The sequence below is a fragment of the Colossoma macropomum genome, unplaced genomic scaffold (assembly GCF_904425465.1).
Source record: "Colossoma macropomum unplaced genomic scaffold, Colossoma_macropomum, whole genome shotgun sequence".
Taxonomy (NCBI): Eukaryota; Metazoa; Chordata; class Actinopteri; order Characiformes; family Serrasalmidae; genus Colossoma; species Colossoma macropomum.
The window spans coordinates 4,897,882-4,917,328 of record NW_023494794.1 but is presented as its reverse complement, the minus strand read 5'-3'; the positions used below and the strand labels follow the sequence as shown (position 1 = coordinate 4,917,328).

The window sequence follows — 19,447 nt, the reverse complement described above, 5'->3', positions numbered from 1 at the left end:
ACCCAGATTGTCACACATCCATGTATCCCTTTTTACCGGGCTGTGTGACCTTGGCAGCTTTTGCTGCATGCTGAACCTGCTCCAAGGCGGACTGTTTTCTGGATTAGGGGTCAAAAGCTCTTTGGCCACAAGCTTGACCCTAATTGGCCAATCAGGGACAGCCTTTTTACCCTTCCAATCCCTTTAATCATTTAAGTTTGTGGTGTTTGTTGTTTCAGTCATGGGAACTATTGGTTTTTGGCAAAGAGAACAAGTCTTGCAACATAGATTTCAAGAATACAAAGCGGTTTATCTCTTCAGTAAGCAGTAGCTTATTGCTCAGTGCTTTACTTTCTACATATACATGTAGTATTTTCTTTTTTTCTTCCTCCTTTTAAAATAAGCTGCTTGACTCATCTTTAATGTGACTAGCTGTTTACCATAAACACTGCTTTCTTGTGCTCAAGGATTAATCGTCTGAGTATTGTTCAGTATTGTTTGGGCCATTTATGCCTTAATCTTATTTTAACGTGTTTCTTAGTTTTCCCTCCTTATCCTTCCTAAATGTGTGTTCATTTGCATACATTCAGTGCACAGGTCTTTTGTAGCACTTTTTACTGTGGCACTACTGTTTTTCCTGTATTTTGGCTGTTCCATGTTCATGAACTAAATAACAAAATATTGTGATGTGTATTGTGAAAATATTATGATACTTGTCATATCGCCCACCCTTTAACACAAAATACCATATTAGATTACACAGTTACACAGCAGTTATACATTAAACACACAGGTTAACATTTTATTGCAATGTGGTTAAAGATCAGCCTCCCCCCCATTTGATTCACATTTTTTAGATCACATGAATACGTTCATGCAGCAGAACACAACTCACCAGGAGCATCTTGAGTAATCGCAGAAAATAAAAATTGTGATTTTTACTTTACCCAGTATTAGTACTCTGATTTTGTGGAGTCTAGGGCTTTGTGCATATTAGGTGAGTTCTAGTTGTAGCAACAAACTGAATCATGCAAGGATTTAGATTTACTGAGCATTTAGTGGTGAGAGATGTGTTGTTTTCGTACTGGAACACTTTCATTTGTGTGCAGAAAAACTTTGGCTGTGTACATCATTGTTAGTGTATCAGTTTTAGTAGTTGTGCTTCTCCAGTTTTGTGCCTTACTCCACCAGAGCTCTTCAGTAATAGTGGTTTTGGGCTTGTGTTAGTGGCACTCCAGTGAGAGTGGATGGTCTTACAATGGTCTAGAAATGTTGAAAGCATACTCAATTAACTCTTATGTGGATGACTTGGCATTTGTGTCTGAAGTTAGTCAGAAATGTTCAGATTTTCTTTTTTAATGAGATCTGATCCCCCCCAAATCTGATAGTAGAATCTGATAGTAGATCTAGATCTGATAGTACTAGTGTTGTGGTGTTTGTTTATTATTTATTTTTTTCATAGCATAGCATTTTTGTAGAAAAGCTTTTGACATTACTGTTATTTAGTGAGAACTAACAGAGGTTTTTTTTTTTTTGTCATTTATTTCCTTCCTGACCTTTTAGGCACAGCAGAGCAGAAGAAGCTTGTGATTGGTGGAGAGGCTTGTCTTTGGGGGGAGTATGTGGATGCCACCAACCTCACCCCCCGTCTCTGGTATGACCATATCCCATCCTTTTACACAATTTCCCGTTACTACCAAGACATGTTTGGTTTCTGAAGTCTGCTTCTTTAGTTTTGCACTGAAGCTAGCAAATAGCATTTTACAGACTGCATGACTAAATCATTACACGCTTGTCTCAATTTATCTCATGTGGTTTCTGACACTGTATGACATTATCAATAAGACTGGACAGTAGCAACCTAAATTTTGTTCAGAATTTTGTGCGTTTTTATGATTTTGGGCATATTGCTTGCACAGTGTTAATTGTCGGGGTATAAGCATCAATTACTGATTAGCTGAGTTAGCATCCTAGCTCAGTTGATAACTTAAAGAAGCAGACTTCAGACATTGAAGGTCTTCATTTAGGGTATAAATATCATATCTTAATCTTTGAGGGGAACATGCTTATTAGCACTTAAGTCATACACAAGCAATTGTTCATATTACCAAGTGACAATTTTGCCTTAGTACAGATCTGATGTTTTCAGAGCTGTGCGAATGCAAAAATCTGATCTTTTCAAAACAGAGCTTGAGTCACTTTACAGTCAGACATATCTGATTTATGGCCATGTGACCTTCATGAGAACAGGCAGATTAAAATTGTGTTTTACAGTCAAAAGATCTAGAACACACCCATTCGTCCAGGTTTGTGGATATTTAGGCTGTGTAATGTCTGTGTCCTATGAAATTAAAGCGTAGAACAAAACAATTAGAGAGAAAGTTTTGAATACATTGAATCAAAATGCAATATAAACGTTTGAGTCAAAGTAGCCTCATTTTTGTATTGCATTTCGCTGCAAAATGCTGTGGTAGTCCTTTTGATTCAGGGTGCTAGTCATTCTGTTGCAGACTCTGAATCCAACAAAATAGCCCCAGGCTATCATGCTACCTCCTCGTTTGATAGTTTACCTCACAAAAACCCTGTGTAATAAACCAAAAATGTCAAATTTTGATTCATTGGTTTACATTATGCTCTTCCAGACTTCAGGCAGTGCTGCATGGTCCAGGGAAGCCTCTTATTTTGCCATTCACCTAAATCAGTAGCTTAAAGACTTCTCTTCACCCCTGAAACTGAGGTGCTTATTTCAACCAATGTTAAGCTGTTGACTCTCAGAAACTTTCCTTGCGATTCTTTTGGGGCTTTTTCTCTGCCAGAGCTCTTCCTGTCAGTTTCCTCTGGTTTTCAAGTGCCTTTCGATGGTGCTGGAAACCGTTAGACAAAAGTTGGGACATCTGTAGGAATTGTTTTTATCCACTTTCAAAGTTTAATTTACTTCCATCGCTGTAGAACTGGTGTTTTCAGTTTATTGCTAATTTTGGCAGTTCGCTGCTTACCTTTTGTACCATTTCAAGTTAATCAGTGGACTTGGACTGCTTAAATAACCAATGAAATAATCTACTGACCAATAGTGTATTACCACCATCCTTGTCCAGTGTGCCTTGCTGCTGAGATCAGATCTGAAGAAAAATCAAAAGGCTTGCAGTGTAATGTTGCCATCGCCTCCCCTCAAATCTTAAAGTTGACACAATTGCCTGAAGACTGTAAAGTAACTTCACTCTTGGAGAGCTCTGTGCTGATTGAACAACAGTGAAGAGTGTGGTCTGTTTCTTCACAGGCCTCGAGCCAGTGCGGTAGCAGAGAGGCTATGGAGTGATGAGAATGTGAAAGACATCGGCAACGCCTATGATCGTCTGGTGAAACACCGCTGCCGCATGGTCAGGTGAGTCTGAAACCACCAAGGGACTGAAATGACCTGAAGTGCATTTATTATTAATCTTTCATTCATTGTTTAAATGATGCACAATATGTTGCTGAGGTAACTGGTAATGTCTGCTCACCTGGCTGATATCTTTCTTTGACTCTTTACTGACACTTTTACTTGGCTAAAGTAGATGACCTTTTATTAGTCAGAATATGTCTGTGTATGTGAGCCACTGCTGTGTGCAGGTGCAGCAATGCTGGCTCCATGTACAGTTGTTTTAGAGGCAGCAGAGCTATTTATTTCTTCTGCTGTATTATTGACAAATACTGCTGTCCTAAATTAGCCATTATGTGCTGTCCTTCATTTTTAATCACCTTTTGTTTTCCCAGGAGAGGTATACCTGCAGAACCTCTGTATGTGGGCTTTTGTCCTCATGAGTACAGTGGCAACTGAGTTCAAAGTGGGACCATTTTTACTTGAATGATCAACATTCATTCCTATCAGCTGTGTGCACTGAGACAGTTTAGTTGATTTTTGCTGTGAACTTTCACGATAAGAAAGATGTATGTATCCTGATAATGCAGCACTTTGCTTTTGGTTTGAATTTTTTTTTGGTTCAAAAATGGTGTATGAGGGACCACCCTAAAAGTACATTTTAGTAAAGAGAAATTTTCAGCTGTTGATTTTTAAGGACTGTTGGTTTAGTACAGTTGTATGTTGAGATACTGTTATGCTGTATCTATTCCACACAAAAGAAACCTCAACTTCTGGGCTTATGTTAGACATCTGTCAATCAGGTTTTAAGTAGAGATCTCTTTTGCATCAGTAATTTATAATGACAATTTTCTGATCCACTTGTTTTGATGTGTAACTCTACATTGCTGTGATAACATGAGAAATTAGTGAATAAAAGGGAACTTCATCTCAATAAATGATACATTTTGAACACTCAAAGAATCATCTCAATAAATGACATACATTTTGAACAGTCAAAGAGTCATCTCCACAAGAGCGGTACAACACCAAAGGAAGTAACATCAGGACAGTCCAGCCATCTTGTTGAGCAGTGAGGTCTGAGCCTGGGGGTTCATGGGTTCATAGCTAGCCAGCTCCAGAGAGAAGGTGGCAGTCCCTGAGCTCAAAGTGCGTAGAACTGTTGAATAGCCCTGGAGAAAAGTAATAAACTAGTAAAAAAATTGCTATAGACTATGTATATTGCAAGCACTATCAGTACTTCTAGAACACCAAACAACTGGATGTCATAAGACAGATTTAGACCAATGATAAAGAACCAGTGTGCAGTAACTTTTATAGAAACAAGTAGCTGACTGATGTCAGTCCTGTGTATAGTGACACAGGGGGACAAAATGTGGAAGTAATTCTAAAAATGTAATGGAAAAACTCTATTACAACAATAAATAAAAATAGGATTTTAAGACAGACATACAGTGACCAAAGCAAGACCATTAGTTCCCACTCACCATCATTTCTGCAAGAGGGACAGTGGCCAAAAGCACCTTGTTGTCATGGCGGCTCTGGATGTCACGGACACATCCTCTGCGCTGGGCGAGATCACCAAGCACTGAACTCAGATACTCCTCCCCAACGGTCACCTCCAGAGACATCACAGGCTCTAGTACCTGCCCACTTGCCTGCTGCAGAGCCTACACACACACACGCACACAGCCTTATTTTATGCCCAAACTTCGACATAGATTTCACAATTCAGGAGTTCTCAGTAAAGCTCTCTTGATTAATGGAGAGTGACAGACATGAAAGAAAGAATACCTTAAGCATGCAGCGGGAGACACAGGCAGACACCATGGCCAGCGAGGTGCCTGGTTCCACATGCACACTGCGGATAACAGTGCTTACACCCTGCACAGGGTAACCCAGCATGGGACCTGCACACGAAAACCAAGATTTCACACAGTATTCTATGACTGGGGTGCCATTTGTGTCTCACTGACTTTACATTTGCTAATATGTATGTAAATTTAAGGCAATTTAAACATAGCTGTGACAAACATTTACCTATGTGCAGGTTTCAGATCAATTTAAAAACATAAATAAGCTACAGCACTTATAAATAAAGCGTGTCTCAGCACACTATTACTTTACCTTGAAATAGTCAATAAAATACTTTATTTTTGCATTAACACATGAAGAGATGCCACGGCACCAGAGAAGTGATATACAAATTTTTATTTCCTGTTTTTAAACATAAGATTCAAAGGTGTCACATTGCTTGGGTCAGTAAGTTATGACATGTTAGTGCAGCCTGCTCAGGTTGTCTCAAATGTGCATTAATGAGCACTGAAGCCTATGCATACCAGACCTAGCAAGATCTCTACTCTCCAACTGCAGACTTCACCTCGAGATGTCTATATTTTCAGACACCACAGCAAAATGGCAAACTCCCAAAACTGTGCACTGAATAGTGCAGTAGATGAGCTGCACTTTCAGACTAAGCCCATGACTGCAAATTACTTACCTTGCAGATAACCACTCTGAACACCATTGTCCACTGCTTCTCTGACCTCTGCAGAAATCTGGGCCTCTACTTCCTCGTCATAAGCAATGTTACAGGAAGTGCCAGTAGCAGACTCTGACCAGGGGCTCACAGTTAGCTCTACAGTTACAATATGTCTCTTTTCACCCAGCGTGCGATCCAGAGTGTCTGAAACAAACACAACAGCCTTTTCCAATATCTTTGCAATAGTTTCTAAGCACAGCATAAGTGTGCATTATATTACCTCTCTCATTTCTCTCAATCCTTATCATACAACTTACCGAGATCTCAGGGTTTATTATGCTAACATATTGCACCCATAAAACAGTACAATAGCCTTTCATAATCTATTATTTCCTTGGGAATGTTTTTTTACAACCTTTAATCTTTCAACTCAGTACAGTATAGAACAGTTTTAAAGTCTATGCTGTGGATTGCGTGTGCCGATGCATTTAGTTTGGTTACAGGAAGTCCTAAACATGTTCCTCTTGTAAAATGGCAATTCATAATGTATTCATAACTTCAGCATTTTATAAATTTATAAGCCATCAGGGTTAATATTAGGTGCCATTTTGCACATTTTTGCAATTTGGCTATTTATTTCTTACATTTATCTGACAATACTACCCTCAATACTAATGTCAGGGTTACTGGGATGCTTATGAGCCACAATCCATCCAAATTACCTTCTTTTTACAAAAAATGTTTTAATGCTTCAAAAGGTTAGTCAAAATAGGCTATGTTAATGAAAACTGCAAAAACATTATATGAATGTTCACAACTTTTTTTCCCCATTCAACTCTAAGGCACAGAAATATGATCTCTCACATAACAGTTCTGATAGTAAAATATATACATGAGATACTTTTCTTTGTCAATAAACCAATACGTATGCAGGAACATGTATTTTGCAAAAAAAATGATGTCACATAAAGCGTTTTTGTTGCTAAAAGTCAGTTTCATGGCAATTTGCGCAGTGCCTCAGTCTTTTAACTGGATTCAGGTCAGGTCTCTAATTAGGTCTCTCAAAGTCATTCACCTCGCCATTTATAACCACTGCAGTAAAGGTGTTTGTGTTGTGCTGCTGAAAGGTGACATTTCTAAGCAGGTTGAACTTTCTACATTTAGCATTACAAACTTCTGCCTAACTACCATAAAGATGTTTTTTCCTGTTTTTTTTTTTTCTTGACCCAATCAATGGCTATGAAATCATGTGTTAAACCCACATTCTGCATTTTTCTTGTATTTTCTTTTTCTTTTTCTCTTTCATATTTGCTTATAATGTTCATGTGGTTTTAATTCTAAAATTACCATTATCTAATCTTTTTTCCCTTAATATTAAACAGTCTCCTTTTACTACTGTGCCTTTAAATCTAAAATAGGTAAATTACTTAATTTAGTTACATTCTGATTGGTTGTCCTATATTGTGATCAAAAAGCAGAATGGACCACTGGAAAGGGTGGCTAAACTGCACCATATCAAACTCTTATTTAACTTTTTTCTGTGATATGGTCATTTCACCTATACAGCAGTGAATCTGTGCTTGCTGTCTTTAGGCATTTCATGTCTCAATGATATTGGACATTATAACCCTGTTGTGATTAGTCTGTAGTCTTACCTGTAGTAGTTACTGACTGGAGGATGGTCTCTCTGTAGGCCACTTGTAAGGGTCCCAAGTGGGTTTCGATGTTGTACTCCCTCTTAATGCGATCGTGCAAAATCTCAATGTGAAGTTCTCCCATACCACAAAGAATTGTCTATGTACACACATATGGGACACACATGTGGGAGTGAGGGAGAACATGAATAAACAGGACATATGTGGAAGAGGATGTTAGTATATGAGGCCTGTCTGAAATTAAACTGACCCCAACAATATTTACCCAGAATGATCATGTGATTCGCCATGATTTGATCTAATTTTCGTTATGTTAACTGACCAGTTTATTAGAAATACCTACCTTGTATCTACACTCACTGACAACTGTACCAGCTACAGGTGCACTTTGTAGGTTCATAAGTACTGACTGTGATCTGTTGATACACTATTTTTCTGGTTGCCCCCTTTCCTGTCAGTCAATGAAAAGGGACCAAAGCAGACCAGTGCTGACCAGATGTTAGTTGGGTGCTATTTAAAGGGTATTTGTTGCCAAAATTTGTGAAAACCTCAGCAACACCGCTGCACCTGATACACTCTTACCAGCACAGCACTTACTACCATGCCAGTCTCACTGTTGTGCTGAGAATGGCCTGCCACCCAAATAATATCTGGTCAACAGTGGACCTATGCCTGTTTATTTCCACTGATAGACGGGGTAGAGGGGGGCTGACAAATTGCGCATCAACAGATGGGCTACAATCAATTTTACTAAACTGGCAACTCAGTGTATATTTACCAGCAAGGTTTAATCTCAGAGAGACATTTCAGGGCTATGAAGAGGATGTCACAATGAGTGAATATGATTACCTGTCCAGAGTCAGGGTCTGTCCGGACTTTCAGGCTGGGGTCTTCCCTCTGCAAGCAGTTTAACGCATGCTCAAGATCTGTTGACAGCAGCACAGTGAGAAACAGGGCTGAAAGATTTATCATTTTAGTATCAAAATCACGATTAAAAAGAGTGTAATTTTCAAATTGCAAGAGCTGCAATTTTAATTATAGCCTATAGGGGGGGCATTAACCTAATTTTAGAGCTTTTGAACTGCCTGTAGAAGGGTTAGACCAATCAGAAGCAACTAAAAAACATATGCTCTAACATCACAACCACAAGCAACTGGTAGTCTGGCATTGTTAGTGTTCAAGTCTCAAACCAGAAAAAGTGGATGTTCTGATATTCTCTGCTAAAATAACAGGCCTTAACTTCCATTTACAGAAAGTAATCGCAATTTAAATCACAGCTGCATATATACAATACAGCTGTATATTGATCCAAAAAATCACAATTAGATATTTTTCCCAAATTGTTCAGCCCTAGTGAGACAGAGTTAAAACGGACCCAATGTCACATGCTTTGGACCTAATGGACCCAAACCACATGCTTTCCTGAGCCTTTTGAGCAATACCAAAAAAATATATCATCATCAGTGTAAACCATCCTCACAAGCAGTGTTAAAGTAACGTGGTACAAAGTAAAGCACTATGGTATTTTTTGTTGCAAAGTAGTGTAACACATAAACTACCAAGCTAGTTTTGGCTACACAATAAAATGCACTGCCAGCTGCTTTAGAACTGAAAATGACCTTTCTTAAACTGTGAACATTCCTTAACCTTAATTCCTTAATACAGGGCAGAGGAAGTCATGGCTTGATCTTACATATCCAAAAATAAAATACAACTTTCGATTTATAATTTATTTTTAATTTTATAGATGCAATATAGCTGACAAAACATCAGCATTAATAGTGTCAGCAGTCAAAACATCTGTTGACAAATGTAGGCCAGATGAGTGATGTCACAAAATGTTCTGATAAATCGTTTTATCATCACCATAAACTGAAAGCAGTAAAAACCCTCAATAAACCTAGATTGTGGCACAGAAGAAAACATGTCTCAGGCAAATGAGGGATCGTGACTCTACAGAGTTACTCTTGAGTCAGATGTGACCTTTTAATCGCACACTGGTGTCACTTTAATTTCAGTAAAGCCGCATGTTAGTCCACACTGTGTAGTTCATTCCTGACATTTTTGTTGATTAGATTCGGATCACAATACTGATCATTATTACAGTCAGACGTGACTTTGAAAACTTTCATTTTCTGTACATTCAAACTTCACATTTAGATATTCATCATTCTCTATCACTTTCTATTAAGATATCTTAGAAGTAACAGTGTAGAGGTAGACTTCTGACGTCCTGATAAGATTTAATACTCAGGAATAGTAGAATTAATCAAATTGTCTTTTCCTTTTTTTAAAAAAAATGTTTCACTGAACATGTTTTAGGGCTGTGATGCTTGTTGGTACCACTTTACAATAAGCCCTATAAAGAGTTTATGAATAGTTTAAAATTAGTTAAATAATGGTTATTTATTACACCCTAAACATTTTAAAAATCATTAATAAGCTATTAAAACACAACAGTGCAACAGTAAGCTGTAAAGTCTGATGAATATGAGCATCTGATGAAGCTGACTGGTGTAATACTGCCTGATTGAGAACACAAAGTAAAATAAGAAACCAGCAAAATCTGAGGATTAACAGTGTAGATGAATAAGGGGTCACTTCTTGGCAAACCACAGGTCACTACCGCACTTTTGTTTATGTTATAACTGCTTATTTTATAACATTAATACAAATTATAATTGAACAACCATTTTTAAACTCATTTTAAACTATTCATAAGTCCTTTATAAGGGTCATCTCATTGTAAAGTAGTATCTGTCTTTTTTATGATCATCATCATCATCAACTTTACTACAGGTGCATGGCTATGTAATGCAATTCAAGTCTGACAAAACTTTAATTCCAAATAATGGAATGGAATTACAGCTCAAACTGCCCTCTGCTGGTCACCACAAGATGAAAAAATGAACAGTTAGGTAAATTAATTCTTTAACAAAAGTTGTAATGCTACTCAAAGGTCCTTACAATGTCAATCTTTGATCTCACACAATACACTGACATTCTTCTTATTCATAAAAAATATGCACATACACTTAATGTTAAAGGTGCACCTTCATATTCTTATAATCTATGTAGTTCTGTATTTTCCCTTTATGGGGTACTACCTGCTTGTTTGGACATGGTGGGTGGCTCTATAGAGCAGAAGAACACAGGATCAGGCACCTCCACCCCTGCCAGCACCAGACTGCTGCTCTCTCGACCTGATCCTGCAGATCCCCTCTTCTCTTCAACACCCTTCTGAGCCCGCCGTGCTGCGGCTGCTGCTGAGGCTTTTGAGGAGACAACGGTGTCACCCGTCACTGTCTAAGTGACACAAACATCAAATCAATTTATATAATGGTATAATGGCAGAAATAGAACTAGATATACTAATAAAAAGTGTGTACTTTACTGAGGCACGCAAAACAGAACCTTCCAATTTTCAATGCATCATAAAAATCTCAATTTCACCACAATTCAATTTGACTGTTCTTTTACACTGAATACACAAATGTGACTCAAGTATTTACATGGTAGTGAATACAATAAAACTTTTTGGGATTTTTATACTTCAAATTAATATGAAAACTTTATTTTGGAAAACATTAATAGGCACATATTTCTTTGAATAGTACTATTACTTGATAGAATAGTATTTGAATGTATAATCAATTCTAACACTGCACATAACATCTTCAGAGCAATCTTCAGATCAGTTTTTACCCATGTTTCCATCGGTAGCTTGTCATCATCTGATATTACGCAAATTATCATTCTTTCATTCTCCTTCCGCATGATATCTGTAATGCTTAACCTATATTTAGTGAATCACTATAATCTATGATTAGTAAAAAATGTACACAAATGAAATGACTAAATTATAGGCCATAAAAATGGAACATCGCCAACTAATTAGCTACACGCATACATACTTTCTACATATGGAAAGTTTACAGAGTAGATTATAGTACGGCAAAGAATGCAAGTAAAAAAAAGTCTGGTACAATGACTTCTGCTAGAGAGTAAAATGGATGACCCTGTCCAGAGGAAGGGTGACAATGGGCTAGTTTGGCAATACTTTGGTTTTCAACCAAATGCATGCAGAGCTGTGGATATTAACAGTGTTACATGGCAACTGTCCTTATAGTTCATTATAAATTATCGAGTAATATTAGATTTAGCCCAGTTAGACCACGATGATACTGTTGATTGCAATAATTCTGCAGACAATAATCGTTTGTCTAAATTTGCATCATCATCCAAGATTACTGTCTACATCTTTGCATTACACAGAGTAGAGAGAAGATTTGTTTTGGTGGGAATTTTTTTTGCAACTGTATGTAACTTAGACAATCTTCATATACAGTTGCTGACTCATCAGTGCAAATAAAAACTTATATAAGTTATATTGCAGACTTGGACATGCCCATCTACAAGTCACAATCTAAGTCAAATCTTGTGTCACAATAACTTTCTCAAGGAAAGAATCACTCTCCAAGCGCCATGATGTCCACGAAGAGAGCAAACCACCAAATAAAGCCATACAGAGACACAAAAAAGCCAAAGAAAAAGTCAAAGAAATATACTCCTAGGTGTAAGAAATACATTCTTATGAAAAATATTCTATATTAATTTACATATCTACAAATTTACATACTAATTTACATATACACAAATTTAATTACAGGAGATAATCTATATCGTTTTGGTTTATAAAAGAAAGCTTTGGAATATGTACAAACATCTGGAAAAAATCAGTACCTGTTTGAGTCCCACAGTCAAGGCGATGTTTCCTGCAGACAGTGAAGGGATTTCAACATGCTGGTCTGCAAACGGCAGCAGCAGACGACTCATTCTTTCTCTGCAGCAAAATTCAAACATGACATTCAATACAATTTAACCCCTAAACGCTTGGGTGTTTTGTACATGCCTCAGGTCACTTCAGGACCCAATACTTCTATTTAAATTACACAAACTGATCTACAAACAGTTCGGAGCATGCAGTTTGCATGTTACTAACCGGTGGGATAAAAGGCTTGAAGCTTCAATGAAAAATTAAAGCAAACATCAGACACCAAATTTGGCTGACCTACTACATTTGAGGACAGAAGAAAATTGTGTTAATTAGATTTTTAGCCATACGATCATTTTATGGGTTAATTAGACTTTCATCAGATGTCCAGATTCAGGTTGATAAGGAAGCCACAGTCATGGTTCAGATGTAGTTCAGTAAGTAGGCTATTAAAAAACACAATGTTAAGTAGAGGGTTCAGTTATCAGAATCCTTCAGACGTGCATGTGGTTAGACCTACGTTCCATTTCTGTTGATGTTATATATTGCGGACTGGGGTTTCATAGTGCCAGAGTAGATCCTCAGAAACACCAGTGGACCCCTCTGCTTGTCATGGACCACTTTAAATGCTAATGCACACAAGTCGTCTTTATACCAGCGCCTGTACACACACAGAAGATAAACACAATTACAGTAATATGTCAGCATCATGACACCTTAAATGTCAATATGCACCATATAGTTGAGGAAATAATGCAAAAATGATAGCAATTCCCAATCTCTGACAATCTGTCTCTTCACCCTGAACATTCAAAGCTCATCTGAATAAATGCATAGTCACATGCAGAAGTGTGAGCATCCCAGTCAACTTACATTTTGTTGATTTTCTAAGTGAAAATAATACACATCCTTGGAACATTTTAATTCACAATTACTGTTAATTTGCAGTGTATTCAGGAAACAACTAACACATATATGATGCAAATAAAATAATAAATAGTTCAAATAAATAAAATAACATCAATTTTGGCTGGTGAAAAAGCTATGGCACATTTTGTAGTTTTTGTTTAATTTTTTACAATCTGTTAAACTAAGCAAATAAACAGAAATTGTGCACAAAAAAATTGCCGAATACTTTAAGTATGCTGGCTGTAAAGGATGCGTTTTCCCATGTAATTTGACCGGGGTGTTCAAACTTTTGCATATAAATGTATGTTTTTCAAAAACGTATGTGTAAATGCTTTGAATATATTGTTTTATTTTTAATTATTATTATTGATTTTTATTTATTGGCCCCCTATCAAGCAGTTTCAAGCAGCCAAGAAGGTCTCTGCATATGTGAAACTTTTTCAAACCCGTGTCAAAGTGGGACTACTTTGAAGAATTTAAAATTTAAGATTTTTGAATATTTTGATAGTTCATGTATGCACTGACGCATCATTGTGAGCTAAAAAATTAATTATCTGGCACAAGAATTTGATAGTTGGCCGTCATCAGAAGTTTAATTTCAGCACATCGCTACTGGCATCCCTACTAAAGCAGTCAGTCATCCACAGCTGCTGTAGGTTTTCTCATGTTTAAAGAAAGGAAGGACCTACACCAGGTCATGGTTCCTTTCATTAGGCGCAGGAAGATATGCTGTGATGGCATCCAACAGCGGCTGAACCCCTTTATTCTTTAAAGAGCTGCCACACAACACAGGCACTCCTTTACGAGCCAGCGTCACTCTCCTCACGGCCTCCCGCAACTGAAAACATGAGCGTGCATTTCCATTACTGTTTTTGATACAAAACATGGAAGGAAAAACCACATGCTGAAGTGCAATAGCCATCCGACCAATATGGTGTAGTTAAGGCTTACTTTTCCAGCGGGCACTGCGTCAAAGTTGTCACCGTATTCTCCTAGAAGCAGCTCAGCAAACTCGTCATCCAGATCTGCTACCTGCATAGAATGTGCACAAGTTTGTTAGCATTTTCATCTGTTTGTGTCATTCTGAGATTCTGAATGTTTACCTCATTCCATTGCAATAGTAAAAGAGGTATCAGGATAGAAAAAAGCTGGTACCACATTGGTCAAAAATCATTTCTGAACAAAGCACCAACTGCCTGTCAAAAGTTTGGGGACATCTAGCTTTTCAAAAAATGTTTTTATAATAGAAATGAGCATGTTTTCCTCTTCTGTTGGTTTGAAACACATTAAGATATTAAAGACTAAGCCGGTTTATTATTAGAGAAGCAACATGACAACATTTATGACAGCACTAGCTTGGGAATAAGCAGCCTAAGCGCATTTTATTTCCTTATTGTGATGTCAACAATCATCAGCAATTTAAAGTGTTTAAACCACCTTTGGGCTGAAAATGTCTCAATCCGTGCTTTTAAGAATAGTTCAGAAAATATTATCATTATTCAGGTAAAACCTGCTTGATGTATCACTGTTACAGGTTACTGTCTCCCCATCTGTATTTTGGCATCAAAACAAGATAGCCTGCTCTACCTAGAAACAACAACAAAAAAAAGAATTCAATCATAGTTAGCCATGTTAGAACTGTTTTGGAGAGCATTGCCTTTGGCTGTGCTGTACCTTTTCTATGAGACCTCCTCTGGCTTGGTCAACTTCTTCCAGTAGCTCTGGGTCATCTGTGGGCTCAAGGACTCTGCTCTCAAAAAGACGCCCCCCATCGTCAGCCCAAGATTTCCCCTGCCATGTCATTCGCTGCTTGGTGATCAAGTCCACCAATCCAATAAAGCCTCTTCCAGAGCCAATGGGAATCTGTGAAAGTCCGTTTAAAATTAAAATGAATCAATAAATGGTCTAACATTGTTCAGAATGAGAATAAACGTATTATGATAGACAAGTACAAGTTACCTGAATAAGAACAGGGTTGGCCTTCAGTTTTGTCTTGATGCTTTCTAAAGAATAACTCAGGCTGGGAGAGGACATCAGAAAGGGTTAGTTACAACAGGAAAAAAACATTTTTAATTAAATAAATCAATGATTTACATAGACATAAAAGTGGCTAAAAATAGCTCCTAAGGAAATCTAGCATCTAGTAAATGCGCTATTCCTCTCTGGGAGCCTTCTAGTTTAAAATAATATGCTTAAGCTTGAAGTGAGAAACATGAGCAACAGAGGTGCTAAACCAACAGAACAGAACAACAATGAAACCCTACAAAGAGGATTTGTAACTCAGTGTGGTTAAAGTGGAACTGCATAAAAAAGTAGATTCATTTCCTCAAAAACATGCTGGAGTATAAATTAAAATATAAACAAGAAAATACTTAAAGAAGTACAAATGCATCTCATTTTTACCCAAGAACCTAACATAACTGATGATTTATGATTCATTGCTGAAGATTCATTGTGATATAACTAATTAACGATTGTGAGTGATTAATGAATACATGATTGCAATCAAATCAAATCTCAAATAATTGCAACAGGAAATTATGTGATAATTGTGACAGGCCTATTAAACCTGTTACTATATTAAAATACATTCCTACACCAGACTGATGTACCTATGTATGTATGTATAGGGCATATAATAGGTCCACATAGCTGATGATATGTTACAGGGAGTAACGTGTATGTGTTACCTGGCACCTGGTTTGTCCATTTTGTTTAGGAAGCATACACACGGTATTTTGTGCTTCTCTGCCTGTCGCCACACGGTCAATGTCTGTGCCTGCAATTCAGTTAATGATGCATCAAGTTGTACACAGAAGTTTGAACATCCCTGGTCAATTTACACATTTTGTTGAAAAAAGTCAACACCTCTGCATGGAAAAACTTACATATGACATATTTTTTCACATTTTAGTGGACAATTATTATTACTTATTTGTTGAATTTAAAAAGTCCATTTTGATGGAAAATTGGTCAGTTCCCACTATGAACAGTAGGTGCTAACTCTCAGTCAGTTCTGTGCGATGCTATGACAGCATCAACTTAAAGGAAAAGAGATAAGACTATTCAGTAGGATTATCTTCATAATTACTTTCATAGTCGTCATTATGTGTATATTACACATTGGAAAAATACAAGTCATGTCATCAGGCCAACCTCCACTCCTGCTGAAGCGTCAAACACAGCCACCGCTCCATCTAGCACACGTAGAGCTCTCTCAACTTCCAGAGTAAAATCCACATGGCCTGAAATGAAACACAATTTACTCCGTGTGTCTTTAAGTGCATAGTCTCAGCTTCCACCCACACGTACACGGAGTGGCTGATATCTGTGTTAAGTTCAGCTGGCCACAACTGTCTGGATTTTGTTGGTTTCTGGTTGGCTATCTGCATGTCCATGTGGACAGACTTCAATGCAGTTGGTTTTAGCAGTCTGATTGGACCAGAGATGATAATGATTCTGACCAACTGCTGCTCTGCTGTATAAATTCTAAAAATAATGTCTGAGAGAACAAAAGTCGAGTGACTGGTGTTAGAGTGACACAAAGATGAAATCCTGTTCTGTGTGGGACTGAAACGCCACACACCAGAGCAGAGGCTTGGTTCCAGCTAAGTGATGCTAAAATTAAACCCATTTAGAGAATATCTGAGAGCATGAAAATCAAGTGATTGGTGTTAGAGTGAAAGTCAAAATGAAACGTGTTCTGTTGTGTGTGGAGCCCTTAGCTCTTAGCTGTGGTGCTATCATGCCTTGTTTTCTGAGGCCTTTCCTGGCTCTGATGTTTCCCGTCTTTCTATCAGTGAGCTCTCACATCATAAATCAATGACGCCTCTAAAATATAAATGGTTGAAATGTGTTTATTTGGCAGTTCAGACATGGAATCGAAATCTAACGATGACAATTTTTTAATATTTTTTGATTAACGTGGTACATGTGGTAATTTATTATCAACCATGACTGAGCCTTTCAGAGCGATATAATAACTAGATTGAAAAAACCTGAGCAAGAATTTGTGTGTGTGCATGTTCATACCTGGTGTGTCTATAAGGTTAATTCTGTGCTCCTTCCAGTCAAAGGTGACTGCAGCTGACTGGATAGTAATTCCCCGTTCTCTCTCCTGAGCCATATAATCTGTTACAGTGTCCCCATCATCCACATCTATACAACAGAACAAACCTCAATGGCATTAAAAACAGAGATCAAATTTGACAATTTGACAGAGATCAAAATAACAATAATTTAAATTATTAATTAAACTTGGTTACCAATTCATTAGGTACACATACCTATCATACAGGTGTACTTTGTTTACAGTTACTTATTGTAACCCATCTGTTGCTGCACAATTTATCATCTCATGATGGACTAGAAGGGGCTCACAGTGGACATTATGTACACTTAGGGGTAGCTTATAAAATAGCCAATTTGTGTAGGTACAAGGTGTACCTAATAAACTGGAAACTTGGAATAAACTGCAGCCAGTCTGAGAACACCATCCCCAGTGCAAATTTTTCCAAAATCTTACCTCCGAGGGCGCGGGTATAGCCAGAGTAATAGAGCATCCTCTCCGTGGTTGTGGTCTTCCCAGCGTCTATGTGGGCCATGATGCCAATGTTCCGAATTCTAAAGGTTAACACGTCCCAGATACAATTACTTTGCTTATGATTTTAAGCAGACATGATGGTCATTGTGCGTACATCACTGAAGCTAAAAAACATCCCAAAATAGTGTTACATCACATGCTGGCACTCTTTATGAAGAGCACTGAGGGTCATATTGTCTCTGATTCTCAACAGTGGATGAACTTTGTGCTTGAGACCATCAGGCTGATTGACTATTCCCATTGTCAACAACTGACACTATGATTTTATATGCGTTTATTTTTTTCTCTTTATTCACAATCTTTGTTTCTTGACATCTTGTTAACGTTATACTCAGTTGTAATTCCCATCAGGGACCAATATAATATAATTGATTCAATTCAATTAAATGCAATATGGAAGTTCCCCAGGAATAGGGCCGGTGCATTAAAACCAATGAGGCCTCAGAGACACTACCAGCAGCCACTCATAAAAGTTACACAGTCTCTTACAGTGCATTTTTCTACAACAGACTCTTTATTTATGGCATCTTACTTTGAGATGTCTGGGTTGACCACAGCTCGAAGCGATTTCACATCATCTGCAAAGAATGTAAATAAGAAGTGCCTTTATCACCATCATGACAGACTTAGGAAGAAGATACTCTTTTTTCAGTATCTGACTGTTTAGGTCTCTTTCACCTTTAAGGAAGCTGTAGCTCCTTCTCCATTGTGCTCTCCATCCGCATGCTGGCGAAGAACAGCTTCTGCAGTGTTGCACACACTAAAAACCATACAAGCACAATGCTGTAGTAGAGCTGGTCAAAACAGATAAAAAAAAAAAATTCCACATTTCCAAATATAACCCAGTATGACAGGCTCGGATTATCAATATGTTAATAAATATTATTGATTAATATTATTTTTCCCCACCCACTGGTGCTCGGTGATGTAATCAAAAATTAAGTCATTTGAGTTATTAGATTTTTACATTATGATTAAAGTTTACAGACAGAGATGAATTTTTAATCTTACAAGGTTTTCTGCACTACAGCTCTAGCAACAGCATCAATACACAGACTTATTTGAAATACAGCCCTGATTTATTTAAGTTTCTCAAGATTGGCAAGTGTGAGTCAGTAGTACACACCCTTACAAAAAGTCATATGAGCTAACAAAGTAACTTATGCAGAGAAACAGATGGACTACAGTCTGTAATTGTAGAACTACAAAAGTGCACCTATTTGGTAAGTGGATCTGATAAAATGAAAAGTAGAAACAAGAAGGTGGTTTTAATGTTATAGCTTTTCGGTGTGTGTGACTTTTCTGCAAGGGCAGAGATGAAAAGCTCCAGTTAGCATCTTAGGAAGATACAACAGTGACTCTTACCCCTCGCAGGACGCTAAACGGCACTCCAAACTGCATTGTTGGACTGACAGTACAAGTTAGGTTTTACAAGAAAGTCATCAGACGCTGATAGTAACGCGGGTCCATTTCATCAGAGTCAAACTCTCTGTCTGTGTCCTCTGTCACAAATAACTAATTACACCGTCACGCAGTAACAAAAAATGCCGCTTCATTTCTATTTACTGAACTGTCTGTAATTAATAATATAAGCCACCCATTCCGTGATAACCTTGTTTATACAAAACAGAGCCGCTTTTAGCTGTTTAACAGAAACTTCTCTGAAGATATCCTAATGTACATGCAG

General features: G+C 37.6%; 2 protein-coding genes across 3 annotated transcripts in view; one reads left to right on the top strand and one right to left on the bottom strand.

Annotated features, from left to right (window-relative positions):
* hexb (hexosaminidase B (beta polypeptide)) overlaps window positions 1–4,275 on the top strand; it is a 17,885-nt gene extending 13,610 nt beyond the window's left edge. For both annotated transcript variants that reach the window (XM_036579940.1, XM_036579941.1), the window contains exons 12-14: window positions 1,543–1,633; window positions 3,257–3,361; window positions 3,733–4,275. In XM_036579940.1, the coding sequence (XP_036435833.1) occupies window positions 1,543–1,633; window positions 3,257–3,361; window positions 3,733–3,796 (260 nt within the window). In that variant the 3' untranslated portion in view covers window positions 3,797–4,275. The remainder of the gene's footprint in view (window positions 1–1,542; window positions 1,634–3,256; window positions 3,362–3,732) is intronic.
* gfm2 (GTP dependent ribosome recycling factor mitochondrial 2) lies at window positions 3,719–19,447 on the bottom strand. Its single transcript, XM_036579939.1, has 20 exons — window positions 19,126–19,447; window positions 18,439–18,520; window positions 18,293–18,338; window positions 17,683–17,780; window positions 17,190–17,315; window positions 16,314–16,402; window positions 15,848–15,936; window positions 15,117–15,177; window positions 14,832–15,020; window positions 14,109–14,189; window positions 13,847–13,995; window positions 12,769–12,909; window positions 12,218–12,317; window positions 10,582–10,780; window positions 8,324–8,400; window positions 7,475–7,613; window positions 5,838–6,023; window positions 5,132–5,247; window positions 4,825–5,007; window positions 3,719–4,509 (listed from the first exon to the last, which is right to left on the bottom strand). The coding sequence occupies exons 1-20, from the start codon at window positions 19,159–19,161 to the stop codon at window positions 4,381–4,383; spliced, it is 2,316 nt and encodes a 771-aa protein (XP_036435832.1). The 5' UTR covers window positions 19,162–19,447; the 3' UTR covers window positions 3,719–4,380.

Excerpts from the sequence above, each read along its gene's own strand:
- gfm2 (XM_036579939.1), bottom strand. The coding sequence starts at position 19,161 with ATGCAGTTTGGAGTGCCGTTTAGCGTCCTGCGAGGG. Across the intron at positions 12,910-13,846 it reads GAAAGGAACCATGACCTGGT|GCGCTGGTATAAAGACGACT; the intron begins GTAGGTCCTTCC and ends GTGTGTGTACAG. Across the intron at positions 10,781-12,217 it reads TGACTGTGGGACTCAAACAG|ACAGTGACGGGTGACACCGT; the intron begins GTACTGATTTTT and ends TGTGTCACTTAG.